The following is a 15,420-nucleotide window of genomic DNA, read 5'->3' as shown; positions in this document are numbered from 1 at the left end:
AAACATTTCATTATTATCACAGCAGTAGTAGAACAATGATGATGCCACTGGCACTTAAGAAACAAGAAGATGAGGATTTAGATGGGGTCCCTACATAAGGATCAAAAGACATTTCTTCAATAATGTTCAGCACATACTAGCATCCCAGATATGCATGACTATGCTCCAGATGTGGACAGACTAGAAGGAAAGAAGCATATCCGTCCATCCATCTCCCTTACCGAGTCACATTAACTGCCACTTCCTCCTGGGTGGCTCTGGTGAGGACTCGAAATAGCTGGTTCAGGATAGTGGGCAGGAAGGCGATCATCACGTGGCCTTCCATGGCATGCAGACTCTACACACAGGAAATGGCAGAGTTTATGTTAGTTTTTCAATGTAAATCGACCCCAGGTAATTTCCACTTAGCTTCAATTAAATTAGAAGAATTCCTTTTGGAAAGCCAAGTGGGAGGCACAGAATGGCCCCTCAAACATGTCCACGTCCCAATTCTCAGAACCTATGAATATGTCACATGGCAAAGGGGAATTAAGGTTGCCAATCAGTTGGCTCTAAGCTGAGGATTATTTAGGTGGGCCTTATAAGGTAAAAAGATCCTTGAAACTGGAAGAGGGAGGCAGGAGAGAAATGGGGCAGTGGGTAGGAGGAGAACTGTGACCAAGGAAGAATGTCAGAGATGCTGCACTGTTGCCTTTGGGGTGGACGAGTGGCCGTGAATCATCACATATAAAAAAAAAAAAAACTTTAGTGACATATATTTATATATCCCCTCCTTGCTTAAACCAAAGAAATCTCTATCCTATTACTCACATTTCTTATTTTGTCCCCTGCCTGCAATGTTTTAGCTACTCTCTCTCATCAAACTGCTTTGCCCCAATCACATTCTAGATGACAGTCCCCTAGTGCTCTTGCTGCCCAGCCACACTAGAAACCTCCCTAACTCCTGCACAAAGCTAGGACTAGTTATATGTGTTATTTCCTTGTTTAATTTATCTTCCTAGCACACTGTCACCAAGTTTGCATTACCTCCTGCAATGGAACAGAAATTGCTTAAAGGTAAGGACTGCTTGGTTTGAGCATTCCCTGAAAAGCATGCATTGGAAACTTAATCACCAAGGCAACAGTGTTGGGAGGTGGGGTCCAAGAAGAGGTGATCAGGCCACAAGGGCTCTGCCTTTATGAGTGGATTAGTGTTCTTATTTATGGAGTGGATTCATTATGGTGGGACTGGGTCCCTTACAAAAGAATGAGCTTTTGTGCTCTCTCTCCCCTCTCTATTGCCCACTCTTGCTTTTGCTACAAAATGGCACAGCAAGAAGGCCTCACCAGATGTTGGCACCTTGGCCTTAGAATTCCCAATCTCCAGTTCTGTGGGAAATAAGTTTGTTCTTTATAAATTACCTAGGCTCAGGTATTCTGTTAAAGCAGCACAGTATGGACTAAGACAAGGACTGCTTCTTCTGTGCCCACCACTGTGCTCAGTATCCAGTGAGCACTCACAGAGGCCTGGTCAAGTGGGTGGTTTTACATATATGAGAATAATACGCTTTAAGGTCCAGTTTTGAGAAAACATGGGACTGGCACAAAGGCAAGAGTGGTGCTATTTCCAAGTCCACTTCTCACCACTATTAAAAACCTCATGGAGACCACTGAGGTGATAGCATCCAGGTAACAGCATCCTTACAGAAGTGTAAGGACAAGAACAACAGTCACCACCAGAAAGAAGACCCTACTTACTTCAGACTCATTACAAGGGGCTACTCAGAAAGTCATCTGATACCTTAAGGTATTTTACAAGTTCATTCCCTAAGGCTTGGGCTCCAGATTCAGTTTTCTGACAGTACTGGAAAAAATTATGCAAATGTTGATCCTAGGGTGAGGGGAAAAGAAAAGGAAAGTCTATTAATATATATACTATATAAATAGGAATATTTGCTTCTTACAAGCAAGCATGCATGGTGTTTACGATTATGAAACTGACCACATAAAAATGAGAACGTCAAAAAGATCCTCCAGCATAAGAGGAAAATTGTTGAAAATATTACTTGTACTAGTCATTTATATAATTTATATTAATATAATATATATTATATTAATATATATAATATATTATATATATTACATATGAGTAGCTTCTATGTACTTTCTTTAAACAAAGATCCATAGAGTAAAAGTATATCTGTATAACATACTGCTGTTCTGTTTTACAAAAAAAAGAAGTACAAACTCAATCACAGAGCAATCACTGCTAATTTTAATGGACCAGCACATACCTGAGTATACACTGTAGAAACCAAATGAGTTGAAACTTTCAGCAATGGCTTGCCTCCATCTACCCATTTAATTTCTGGACCATAATGCTGAAAAAATATGCAGGGGAAAAAATTACAAAACATTAACTATCTGAGCTTCCAATATGATCATCAGTGAGGACTGATGAGGAAGTGAGGACTCAAATAGCTATGCCTGGCCAAAGCAAGAATGCAGCAGATACTAATTTCTGTCCTTTCCTAAGAAAAACACTTTTCTTACTGGAAGAGTCAAGTATCTGTGTTGATTTTAACTTCTGAAACCTCCTTTTTTGGTCACGTTTAGGCTTAAAATTATAACTGAAAGTTATATGATTTACCCTTCTTTTGGCAGACCTTAACTATTTGTCCATAACTTATACTGAAATTTGGTATTATTTAAGTGCTGAGAAACACTGCTTTCATGAATCAGAAAAATTTCAGAATGGGCTTCTATGTGGAAATAGATTTGCTTTCTGGATTTATAGTAAGCTGGAAGAAAATTCCTAATAATTTTCATGACCCTAAAAACTCCTCGTTTGAGCATGACTGACTACTTTTCAGAGTCTGACTTCTTCCTTCACCAATGTCTTCAAGTTTCTATTTCCCCACTGAGGCATTGCCAGTTCAAGGCTTATAAGATGCCCACACTATAATTCTGACATTGGGGTAAATATAAACTGAAATGGCTTCTAACTGCCAATATTTACATGATAATGAATAACAAAAATCAAAACGCTGGAAATGGTAAAAAGTTTGTGTGCTACTTTGTGTTGTTGTTTTAGTTGTTCTTTAATGTTTTTTTTTTAAGGAACTGAGATAAATTAGTCTTCAAATCCCGTACCCTGCCCATCCCAAGCTCCTGGTAGCCAAGATAGCCTGATGGAAGGTTAGCAGAAACAGGGATGTGCTGCTCATTGGTCACCACTCTTCCATCCTTCAAGAGAGGCAGCCAGGAATAGCCCACTGTTGAAAACAAAGAACAAAAACCCACTCTCAGTATGCAAAACCTTGTGAAAGAAAGCCAAAGTAATTGATTTTTTTTCCAGAACTGTTAATATCAATCAAAATAAGAAATTTAAAAGACTAACTATGATTGCAGGATATTTTCTAAAATGTACTTTGGCCTCAGAATTGAAAAATTCCTTTTATTCTGGCCACAGCAAAAATGCAGCCAATACTAATTCTGCCCACTGCCCTTTTCTAAGTACAATACTTTATTGGCTGGGTTTTCTAATCATCTTTCGGTTTAGTTGCAGTTATGTTTAGTTGCATAAATTTATATATGCAACCCAGGAATACTATTTTTGTGTTACCTACAAATCTCATACAAAACAATGCAAGTTCAGAATCAAAATCAATTTAAGAATCTAGTGTGGAAATGATTAAACATCAACCTTGTGTTTCAACAACATCCTTCTTCTTTGTGCTTCCTTTACTTGAGTTATCACAGCTGACATGGAAGAATGTGAACAACAAGTGGTGCTTTTCATGTAGCTGGGTGGGCAATTCTATTTTAATCTGCAAGGAAGACAAAATAACAATCTTTCCAACATTATAAAGCATCAAAAATTCTTGCAAAAGTGGAGATATGTGTACAATGTACATTTTGTTCTCCAAACTGTTATTAGCGATTGTATTCAAAGACAGCTGAGCTGTAAGCAGTGCCAAGACAGAAATGGATCCTGAACCCACTGCCCAGAAACAGAAGAGATAGATGATGGACATTTCAAATCTACAAGAACTGGAAAGCACAGGACTCTGACCATTATGCTAACTTCACACAACCAAAGCATATGAAAGACCAAGTTAGAACATTTCAAAGTAGATTTGAATAGCAGCTTTTATGAACTACTGTTGATCCTTGAATAACATGGATTTGAACTATGTGGGGCCAATTACATGTATAATTTTGTTTTCATTTTATAGTGCTAGAGGTTGAATTCAGGGCCAAGCACGTGCTCCACCAGTGAGCTACCCTGCCCAAGCCCTATGCAGAATTTTTCTGGAGATTCTCAACAATTTGAAAAAACTTACAGACAAACCATATAGCCTAGAAATATTTTTAAAATTAAGGAAAACATTAGATATGTTGTGAATGCAACATTTACTACCATAAGATATACATAAATCTCTTACAAAAAGTTGAAATTTATCAATTTATAGACACATTTACAGACCATACATGGTGCCATGCATAGCCAAGAAAAATGTAAACAAACATAAAGATGCAGTAAATCATAACTTCATAAAATTAACTGTGGTACATGAGTAGGTAATCTCATAGACACTTCCTGTTGCTATTGTAGTGAGCTCAAATGTTGTATGTTATCTGCTTAAAACACTATGTGACACTCATCTCTGTAAGAGGTTTGTCTCTCCAGTAAATTGTGTAAGGCAGTAAAAAGTGGTTCTCATGCATTTTCCCCAATGATAAAAAAGGAAGACTCTCAGGTCCAACAAATGCAATTATACTCAAATATGAATTTGAAAGGAACTATGCCAGGATATTAACTGTGGTAGTAATGGTAGGACTATGATTTTTTCTTTTCTATGTTACTTGCATTTTCTAAGTATATATACATATGTAGGCATTTATGTATTTACTTATTTATTTGTTTGTTACTGTGATGCTAGGGATCAAACCCATGGCCTCATGCATGCTAGGTAGGTGCTGTTCCACTGAGCTACATTCCCAACTCTAAATTTTTATTGTTTAACAGAGAAGACATTAATTATTAGGAAAAAATATTTAAAACAAATATTTCAATATTCAGTTCTATTGCTATAATTTCATTATGGCATGCAGCTTCTCTTTACTTTTGCTATAGCAAGCAAATAAGTTGAAATATCCTTTAAAACTGTTGAATTGGGTTTTCCCCTTGAAAACATCACTTACCTCATCATAAAATTCTGGGTTCTGGTGATGGTGTAAAACCGCAGCAAAAGCGCTTCTTGTGAATACTGGGCCACCAGGTCTGCCATAAATGCACTGAAATAAGAGTTAGCAAGGGCAAACACAAGGGTTCAATTAGAGGAGTAAAAAATTAAACTCAGATGCATTGTTAAGAAAGTGGTGTCCTACAGCAAAAACAACACAACCTCCTCAGACAGATTTCTTCTGCCTAGGAGACTACTGGCTTGCAGGCCCTCCCAGACCACCCACCTGGGCATCTCCAGGACTATTTGCCTGCTCCCGTTCCCACTGCACCCCATAGGCTAAGGACTTGCTCACAATTCCCTTTTATACCTCCACCCCTGCCCAAAAGACCTTTGCCCTTGTGTTGCACCAAGCAAACTCATGCATCCTTCGAAATCTGGTAACTCCTTCTTTTGTGTCCTCTCAGCATTTTTCCTCACTAATTATTCAGTTTTGTATAAAAATCTATTTCCATACCTTCTGTGTGCCCGGAGCTTTTTCTTCATGTTTGAGTTTCTCACTAAGCTGTAAATTTCTTGCAGGTAGATAATATATTCCTTTTTTTTGTCTCCTTCCCTTTTTGGAAGGTCATTTTAACAAAGTAAAAAAATTGAGCTCTGTAGCTAGACTTCCTGGATTTAAATCTCATTTCTACTAATGTATGTTATGAGCAATTTATTCATATTCTATGCATTACTCGTCTAAAAATATGGATCTGAATAATATCTAACTCAAAACACTGTTATGAGAATTAAAAAAGTTAAGGTACACATAAGAGCAGTGCCCAAAGTACAAACAGTATTCAACAAATGTTATCTAAAATCCACTACTATTGTACTGCTGTCCCATGATATGCATTTAATTAAAATCATTTGTTGATTATTAATTCCATATCAATATTACTAATATCATAATTCTTAATACCCATATAATGCCTGCCTCATGACATGTACACAATATGGATTTACTGAATTGTTAAGAAAGTGGTGTCCTACAGCATAAACAACATATGTATAAGAAATTTCATCCCTAAAGAGAATAACAAAATAGTCAATTATGAGCCAGCATGTGCGTATTCCATATTCTACAAGGTTCAGCATACTTAGTTATATGATGTAACACCATATATTTTTGGTTTATGTCAATTAAAATTGCTAAATTTGTTTAGTTATACAACAGCATGCAAATGCACTTTTAAAACGGAAAAATCAGAATATGCAAGTGAATATGCATAAAAAAATCAAACCTTTAGAGGCTGAGAGTCTTCCTCATCTGAATCTTTGAATTCAATGCAAATAGCAATATTTCTGGCCTGTGGCAATATTAAAAGAAAAGAAAATAACAAAAAATAACAACAAAAAGTTAGAATACGTAAATATAAAAGTACAAGGGAAGTCAAATCCTAAAGAAGAGTTTGATATCAAGAATGAAACTGCAATCTTCGCACTCACCTTGGCAAAAGACTTTTGACTATCATATTTCAAGTATTTAGGATAAACATAAAGATGATTGTTGTAGACAGTGTAAGGCTGAGTGTGTTTTGGTATGCAGGGCACAAATTCCTCTACTTCAAATGTGATTGGAGTTTTAGTACAGGCTTCAAATTGCTTCATGGGTATGTATGATGAATTCACATAATCTGAAAAGATATTCAGAACAATTCAACTAAAGTAAAAACCAATCAAACAAAAAACTTGTCTGTTTACTATATAGAACTTATACTTACTAGGGAAATCCAAGGAAACATTATCAATTGTAATGTCTAGATTGCCTAAAATCACTGGGAGTTTTGCCATCTTCTCAGGTCTACAAACAAAAGAAGAGCATATCAAACACTTATAACTTACTAACTACGAAACCTAAATTCGAGAGCAGCACTTCCAAGAGAAGTGCATTTATGAAGCAAGCCACAAAAGCAGTTATATTTTCTAGTAGCCACCTGAAGAAACTGTAAAAAGAAAACCAGCAAAATATTATTATTATTATTATTTTGCAGTATGGGGGTCGGACCCAGGTCCTTGGGTGTGCTGAGCAAGTGGTCTACCACTGAGCCACATCCCCAACCTTCGGTAAAATTAATTTTAATACTATATTTAATTTAATCTGACAGATCCAAAATATTACTATTTCAGTATATAATCAGTATAATAATGTGCAAAGTCTTCAAAACCAGGTGTGTGCTTCTCAGTTCAGACTATCTATATTTCAAGTGCTCAACAACCAAATGTGTCATAAGCTACGGTGTTGAACAGCATGGGTCTAGATAAAGAACACCAATAAAACAGTTAGAAAGTATTATTTAGAACACTTATTTAGAACCATCAACATTCAGAATTAGAAATCATTAGGCCCCAATGGCTAAAAAAATGCTGGGTAGAAAGTAGACACTACTAAATGAAACAGTTGTTTGTCTTTGATCTGACTCAATCCAATACAGGCATTTCCTCTGATGTTCCTGACAAGCACTGCTGCTCTCCAACCCTTCCCAGTGGCGAGGAAACTTTCCATACAGCCATTCCCATGGCAGGCTGCTCTTCCTCTTAGTATAGTGAAATTTACTTTCCCCAAGCATCTGTTCCTCAAGGAGGCTGGTTCTGTCCCTCTATCTGTCAACCACCTAGAGCCCCACATTCTCAAGTCCTCCATTCTTAGCACTTCGGTGCCTTCTTTTAATGCCACTTCTCTCCCTGAAGAACATGCTATTAAACCATGGTGCAGAACTTCACAGATTAGGAGCTGTGTAGTCTGACCAGCTGGAGTAGAGCAATTGTCTGGTTTGAGCAATAACTCATTTACTAATGCAGCCCCAATGTCATTACTTTTGATAACCACATCACCCTAGTGACCCACATTAAATTATAAATCACCTAAAATCTCAACATCTGTTTTCACATGCTTTATTATCATGCTCATCTCTGTGCCCTGTCTTTATACAATTATGATTTTGGACTTCAGAATAGGATTTTATTTTACCTAATGAAATTTCATATTTTTACATTTGAGCCATTTCTAATTGATCTGAATCCAGAGTCTAAGATCTAATGTATTAAAGATTCCTAAGAGCTTTAAGTCATAAAGACATTTAATCAGTACATTATATCCTCATAAACATATTGATGAAGATACTGCACAGAATATTGCTAAGAACAGGCTCCTTCTCAAATCTCCAGAGGCCCCTTTCCAGATGAACACTAGTCTGTTAAACACCCTTCCTGGTGTCTGATTATTCCAGCAACTGAACACTTTTCTGATTTGTTCAAAGGATATAAACATGATAAATTCATTCTGCCAGGGCCTTGCATTTCTCTACTTCACCAGCTTAGCAACCTTTAAAATAGGGAAGAAATGAGGGAGGTAGGATAACTAGCTCAATATGACATGACCTATTCCTAGAAGACAGAATGCCACCACATGGCTCTTCATAAGCCACCTGTTTAACAATTTCTTTCAGAGTGTTGCCAAGGAACGTAAGAGCTTAGTGGCCAACAGACTCAGCATTTGGTTTTGATCCCATTTTTTAAAAGTTCCTACTTCTTATTTTTAAAGAATCCTCTGACATTACTGCTGTCCATTAAGCAGTCTCACATGAAAATTCTCAGTATATCTTGGAATCTTATTTATCTGAATTAGGACCTATAAAAATTTGAAATTCTTGCTTTCTTACAACCAGAGGCCATGTTGACTCGTTCCTTCTCAGCCCATCCCTTCCTGGTGCTAAGATGCAGAATCTCTTTCTCTGAAGGTCTCTCATTTCCACTTGTCTTATATTTGCACATGAGTTTAAATGTGCAATTCACTGAAATCCCAAGAGATACAATAATCAGGAAGGCAAGTCAATATCTCATAAGTCAATAAATTCTTTCTTTGGTTAAAAAGAGTTCTAGCTAAGAGATCTCCAGGTACAGTGCAGCATCTCCCTGCGTTTTGCCTCTATGGCCACTGTGAGAGATGTTTCACACAAACACATGGTCTGTCTTTTCCAGCAGGAGAAGGGTTAGTGTTTCCTCTACAGTCACTTCCTGAGAGCTCCCAACTACATCCCAAGCGCTATGTATTACCACAATGGTATACATCAAAGTTCTTTAGCGGAATTGACCCTCAGATGCACGGGATTTTATGCAGGTGAAAATTTCCTGGCACATATTGCCCCACTCCACCTCTTTATTTGAGCAATTTAGCATTGCAACATCCCAGAAAACACTGCAATCCACAAAATCTTATAAAAACCTATGACATTGTGTCTGCTTCCCTGAGTTTGAAATATTCCATTTATTTTTTTAAAATATTTTTTAGTTATATATGCATACAACATCTTTATTTTTATGTGGTGCTGAGGATCAAACCCAGTGCCTCACACATGTGAGGCAAGCACTCTACCATTGAGCTATAGCCCCAGCCCAAAATATTCCATTTATTATAAACAACAGTTTTAAAACTAAGTATCCAAGAGTAGTGTTTTTTCACTTGCTCCTTGTTATTTCCATCTAGGAATGATTAGGCATCTTCTTTATTTTAAAAACATCACTCCAATATCATCCACATTTAAATTTTTGAGAGAGCTAGACTTCTAAGCAGACAAATTTTAAATAAACAATCTTCACTGGAAATATTTCTACAACATATTATGTACTTCATACCTAAATACATCTATTTCTTACTGTTTCCTCTCTACTGAGATCTTTTCCTTGCAGTGCTGCTTCTATGCGGGCAGTATTTCCAAATGTTTCCAAGCACAGATCTGAGCTCAGTCTATACCACAAGGCTTTGTGAAAGCTGTTTACCAGCTTTAAGTTTTTAAAAACATGATCTTAAACCTATTTCAAAAGTTTATGGGTGTTGTTGAACCTGGCTTACTAAAAATCAAAATCTCTGCTGCCATTTTTTTATGTATTTCCAAGTGGTGCTATGAATGTGTGTGTGCCACATGTGGTGAATTCTCTCATTACTGGAATCAGATGTTTTTTGTTTTTAGTGCTAAAAAGTCTATATTTTATGTAAAAATTTATAAAATAATGCTTGAACATGAATACCCATTTTAAAACTGAATCAATCAAGTAAATGTGTGATATAGATGTACTTAAGATATCTGGCACCTGGAAAATGCTCCTGTCTGTGTGTAGACTTAGGTGCTAGGATCAACCTTTTTCTTAGGAAAAGCTCTTTCTTCCAACAGCAAGAACATTCCTGCTGACTCAACAATTTTCACAGAGGGAAGGGGAATAGAATCACAAACTAGCAGTCATCCTGTGTCCCTGGACTTGGGGTCCTTCCCTATGTATTTCTGCAGCTTGGACCTCTCTTTCCTACTTTCTGGATTGTTCCATTACAATGGTTAATTGGCTATACAGGCATGCTTGCTGATGGTGAATTTAATCTAATAGCATTTTGTAAAAGGAAATAATCCCTAAAAGCTGTGGTATCATAAAACAAAAACACCAACAAAAAAACCCCTTCTATTTCTGGTTGCTCTGGCTGGAAGGTTGAATATTGAGTGTCCGGAGAGGTCAGACTGCTGTCAGGGAAAGTATACCAGCACTTTTCCTGAGCAGGAGCCACCCCCTTCAGTGGAGGTTGATCTCCACCAAACTTAAGATTCACTTCAAATATAGAAAAAGTTCATGTGATCATATGTATTCAAAAGCATTAATTCAAAAGCATTTTAAAAGAATCATCTTAAAAAAAGCATAATGGCCCCTTGGACATGGATATGTACCTGAATATATTCATGGAAAACTGTAACTTCCAATTGTAGACCATGGGGGATAGAAAGGACAACATTCAAAGTTTCACATTATATCAACATTCCAGGAGAAGCTGGCTGCAAAAGGGCGCAGGGGTCCAGGGGACTGAAGTGAAGCTTGGAGACAAATGTTTGGCTTTGCACACAATGTTTCCTTTGTTGGTGCATTACTCAAAGGACTCAAATGGGGATTTGCTGCTTTTGTGGTAGCTGTAGGGGCCAAATATTATCTGGAGTCCCAGAAAAAAGGATAAGAAGCCATCAATGAAGATAGTGCCTGGAAACATCTTCATGATTTCTTAACTCTTATAAAAATAAGATTTTTTCACTGTTGTCTGAGTGTTTGTTCTAAGTAAGAATGAGACTAAGGTTTTTAGATGTCTGTTTATTTGTATATACTAGTAAGGTTTAATAAAGTAAGAAAAACATAAAAAATAAAAAGAAACATATGATTGAAAGAAATGACATGTTTTTGTTTAAACAAAAATCATTTATAAAGTTATATCTAAGAGAAAATCCAATAAGCATTTATCAAGTGCTCAAGATGTGTTACAATGGACACTATACTCAGTACTATGGGCAAAGTACAAGTGAGATATACTTCCAGTCCTCAAGAGGCCAAAACCTCTTCATATTGTCAACTACTTATAACAAAGGAGGATAATTACTCTCATGCAGCATGTACAAATCTCTACCAGAAGGTTTAGTGTCTAGCTCTACTTAGAAGCAACAAAGGAGACGAGACCAGCAGAGAAATACCACTCTAACATGGCCTTTTATTCATCATCACCACTGCTCTAGGTGGCAGGGTTATTATGACCCACCCTTAAAAAGAAGACAAGACTTGGGCAAAGAAGCCAAGAAACTTGCCCCAGGTCTCCTCAAAAGGATATGAGCTATGGACTGAGTACTGAAAAATGAGGAGAGTTCTCTCAAAGAAACACAGATTGATAAGGGACATGCATGCTGTGTTTGTAATCTGTGTGCTACCAATGGGAAAGGATGGGGACACAATTTGGACAGAGGAAGAGTATGGTAAAGTCAAGGTCCACAGTAGGTTTGAGAAAATCAAGTAGTCCTACCTAGCTTGAGTACAGTGTCAACAGAGTGAAGCAGGGGTGAGAATGTAAAATGGGGATGCAAAGAAAATAAATGTCTGAATACAGACACCTAAAAACCCTAGTCACATTCTTACCTAAACGACCTGAGGTAGTAGCATTTAAAAAGGTCTACATTTTAACAAAAATGCTCCATTTTAATACTTATGCCTTTGGATTTCCAACAGAAGTTAAAGATAACACCAGGATCAAATAAAAATGTAAAATTTAAAACCCCAAGTCTTTCTTCTAGATACAAATATTTTCAGGGCACATATGTCAGCTTTACTCTCCGTCTGATAGAACTGTTTTGTTACTAATTCGGAACATATCCAGGGATAATTATCTACAAGGGAAAAGGGAAGAAAGGCTTAGGAACGTTGGCAGCAATTCTGTAAAAACTTGGGAAGTTTTAAGAATTTTTTCTCATATATATTTTTAAATCACAGGAGCAGAAACAATAGCTTGGATTTAAGCTGGTACTCAGGCTACTGACATGAGATATTTCCCACAAAGAAATAAAGTGGAAAGAAAAAGAACAATGCTAAAATTTTGGTATATATCCTATATGACTATTTTTATGCTTGTTCATCTTTCCTAGCTGTTTGCCTGTTCATTTCTCTATTTGTATACAAAAATATATATTTTCTTCTAAAAAATAAGGACATAGGTACAATTTCTTCTTCTTAATCAATTATGTTTACCTTCTTAAGTGAATTCATGTAGACCTACATCATGTTTATTAAGAGTTGCATGAGGGTCTAGGGTTGTAGCTCAGTGGTAGGGCGCATGCCTAGAATCTGTGAGGCGCTGGGTTCGATCTTCAGCATCACATAAAAATAAATGAATAAAATAAAGGCAGTATGTCCACCCACAACTAAAACTATTTTTAAAAAAGAAAAGAGATTTTCATAAAATCTAGTGAGATAAGATACTGTGATCTATTTAACTATAAGCAACTAGCTTTTCAAAAAATTAATTTATTATTTATAAGGAAGGTTAAAAACTTCCAGAAAAAAGTAAAAAAAAAAAAAAAAACCCAAAATGACAATAATTACTATATGACAATAAGGTATATATAATACATTTCCCATGATCATTATGATACTTTTTTTTTAAAGATGCTAACTGTGGTTCATGTTTATAAACCTGAAAAATCAGAAATATTCTATCAAAAATTGAGGTAAAGATCTAGTCTATGGTTCACCTGCTCAATAGGTTATTATAATATTCATTAATAGGCATTAAAATTATATTTATAAAAATTTATTAACCTTCAGGAAATGCTTGTTATTACAGAGAAAAACATATGCTTAAATCTATATAAATATATGTATCTAGCATGACTATAACTCCATAAAGTACATATAAAGAAAATACTCCTTCAAAGTTCAGCATGGGGGCTGGGGCTGTAGCTCAGCAGTAGAGCACTTGCCTAGCATGTAGGAGGCACTGGGTTTGATCCTCAGGACCACATAAAAATAAATAAATAAAATAAAGGTATTGTGTCCATCTAAAACTAAAAATAAATATTTTTTAAAAATTCAGCATGGTCCTCTGTGAAAGGTAAAATTAGGAGTAAACCATTTCTCCTCCTCTTACTCTTTTGCATTTCCCCAAATTTCTATGATGATCATGTATTATGTTTATAAATGAAAGAACCTCTTTTAAGTATAAAAATAAAGTGCTATTGTTTCATTTCATCTTCTAAGAATGGTAGCACATTCACAGAAATCTAGAAGCACTCTCTGACTAAGCCTTATGTCCTTACCAGGGCACACTGCTGTTGGATGATGACAGCAGCAAGGGCCACCCTGTGGCCCAGGAATCCTGGGAGGCTAACCTAGCAGTCTTCATTCTTTACCTACCTCCTTATGGACCCCTGCTTCAGTGACCTAAATGTGGGGGTAAAGGTTCATTTAGAAGCAACCCAATGGGTGTGTACTGTACTGCTGAACTGGCAAACCTTATAGATACAGCAGAGATAACTACCTTAGTGATAGCAAACTGAGGTTTTATTTCTCATTAAAGTCCCAAATAAACAGAAAGGCAATCAAAAACTGTAGAATCACATAATCAAAGGACTTTAAGAATCCTTCATCAGTTTCAAAGAGACCTACCTGGATCCATCTAAGATTTCTACCTTTTGAATTCTCCGACAAAGACTGCACATCATGGAAGGCTGAAGCCACCTGCTGACATGGGTGTGCTTAAATTCTCATTAATAGTACATCTCTATGGTTTTGGAACTTACTGAGCCTCTTTCTAATATCTATGTCTTTTCTATTCTTCCACTGAAGAAAGAGAAGAAAAAAGTTTAACTGAAGTTACAGAAAACTAAACAGCCATTCTTGATTTTCAGGCAAACTGATAATATTGGTATTTTGATATTTTATTTTCAAATAAAAATATGAGTCATTATTATTTATCTATGGCTATTATTTACCTATGAGTACCCACTCTGGGCCATTCCTTTCATTTTATTTCATTGTTATTCTGAGAGCTCAGCTAGAACAACTCTAATATCAATCTCCCCATAAAAGAAATCAGTTTCACAGGTTGAGAAGTGAACTTATTAGGATGGAGCTACAAAAGAGCACAGGTTAAAAATACAGACCCTCATGTCAGATGCAGTGGTGCACACCTGTAATCTTAGCTACTTGAGAGGCTGAAGCAAGAGGATTACAAATTTGAGGCTGATGTCAGCAACTTAGCAAGATATTGTCTCAAAATAAAAAAATAAAAAGGCCTGGGTATACAATCAATCAACAAATATATGGAAAAATGTACATCATCTCTAGCAATTAGAGAAATGCAAATCAAAACTACTCTAAGATATCATCTTACTCCAGTAAGAATGGCAGCTATTATGAAGACAAACAACAATAAGTGTTGGCGAGGATATGGGGAAAAGGTACACTCATACATTGCTGGTGGGACTGCAAATTGGTGCAGCCAATATGGAAAGCAGTATGGAGATTCCTTGGAAAACTGGGAATGAAACCACCATTTGACCCAGCTATCCCTCTCCTCGGTCTATAACCAAAAGGACTTAAAAACAGCATACTACAGGGACATAGCCACATCAATGTTTATAGCAGCACAATTCACAATAGCTAAACTGTGGAACCAATCTAGATGCCTTTCAGTAGATGAATGATTAAAAAAATGTGGCATATATTCACAATGGAATATTACTCAGCAATAAAAGAGAATAAAATCATGGCATTTGCAGGTAAATGGATAGCGTTGGAAAAGATAATGTTAATCCCCCCAAAAAACAAATGCTGAATGTTTTCTCTGATATAAGGAGACTGACTCATAGCGGGGCAGGGAGGGGAAGCATGGGAGGAATAAATGAACTCTAGATAGGGC

The 15,420-nt window shown here is 36.5% G+C and overlaps 1 protein-coding gene across 27 annotated transcripts in view; it reads right to left on the bottom strand.

The window, feature by feature from the left end:
• Nucleotides 1-15,420, bottom strand: part of Dock9 (dedicator of cytokinesis 9) — a 281,271-nt gene that overhangs the window by 89,733 nt on the left and 176,118 nt on the right. For all 27 annotated transcript variants that reach the window (XM_048800695.1, XM_048800716.1, XM_048800702.1 and 24 more), the window contains exons 16-24: nucleotides 6,935-7,014; nucleotides 6,660-6,847; nucleotides 6,455-6,520; nucleotides 5,188-5,280; nucleotides 3,686-3,809; nucleotides 3,133-3,254; nucleotides 2,274-2,360; nucleotides 1,781-1,870; nucleotides 222-337 (exon numbers count right to left, since the gene is read on the bottom strand). In XM_048800695.1, coding sequence (XP_048656652.1) covers nucleotides 222-337; nucleotides 1,781-1,870; nucleotides 2,274-2,360; nucleotides 3,133-3,254; nucleotides 3,686-3,809; nucleotides 5,188-5,280; nucleotides 6,455-6,520; nucleotides 6,660-6,847; nucleotides 6,935-7,014 — 966 coding nt within the window. The remainder of the gene's footprint in view (nucleotides 1-221; nucleotides 338-1,780; nucleotides 1,871-2,273; nucleotides 2,361-3,132; nucleotides 3,255-3,685; nucleotides 3,810-5,187; nucleotides 5,281-6,454; nucleotides 6,521-6,659; nucleotides 6,848-6,934; nucleotides 7,015-15,420) is intronic.

Source organism: Marmota marmota, unplaced genomic scaffold (genome assembly GCF_001458135.2).
Source record: "Marmota marmota marmota unplaced genomic scaffold, marMar, whole genome shotgun sequence".
In the NCBI taxonomy this organism is placed as follows: domain Eukaryota; kingdom Metazoa; phylum Chordata; class Mammalia; order Rodentia; family Sciuridae; genus Marmota; species Marmota marmota.
This window is presented reverse-complemented; position numbering and strand designations above follow the sequence as displayed.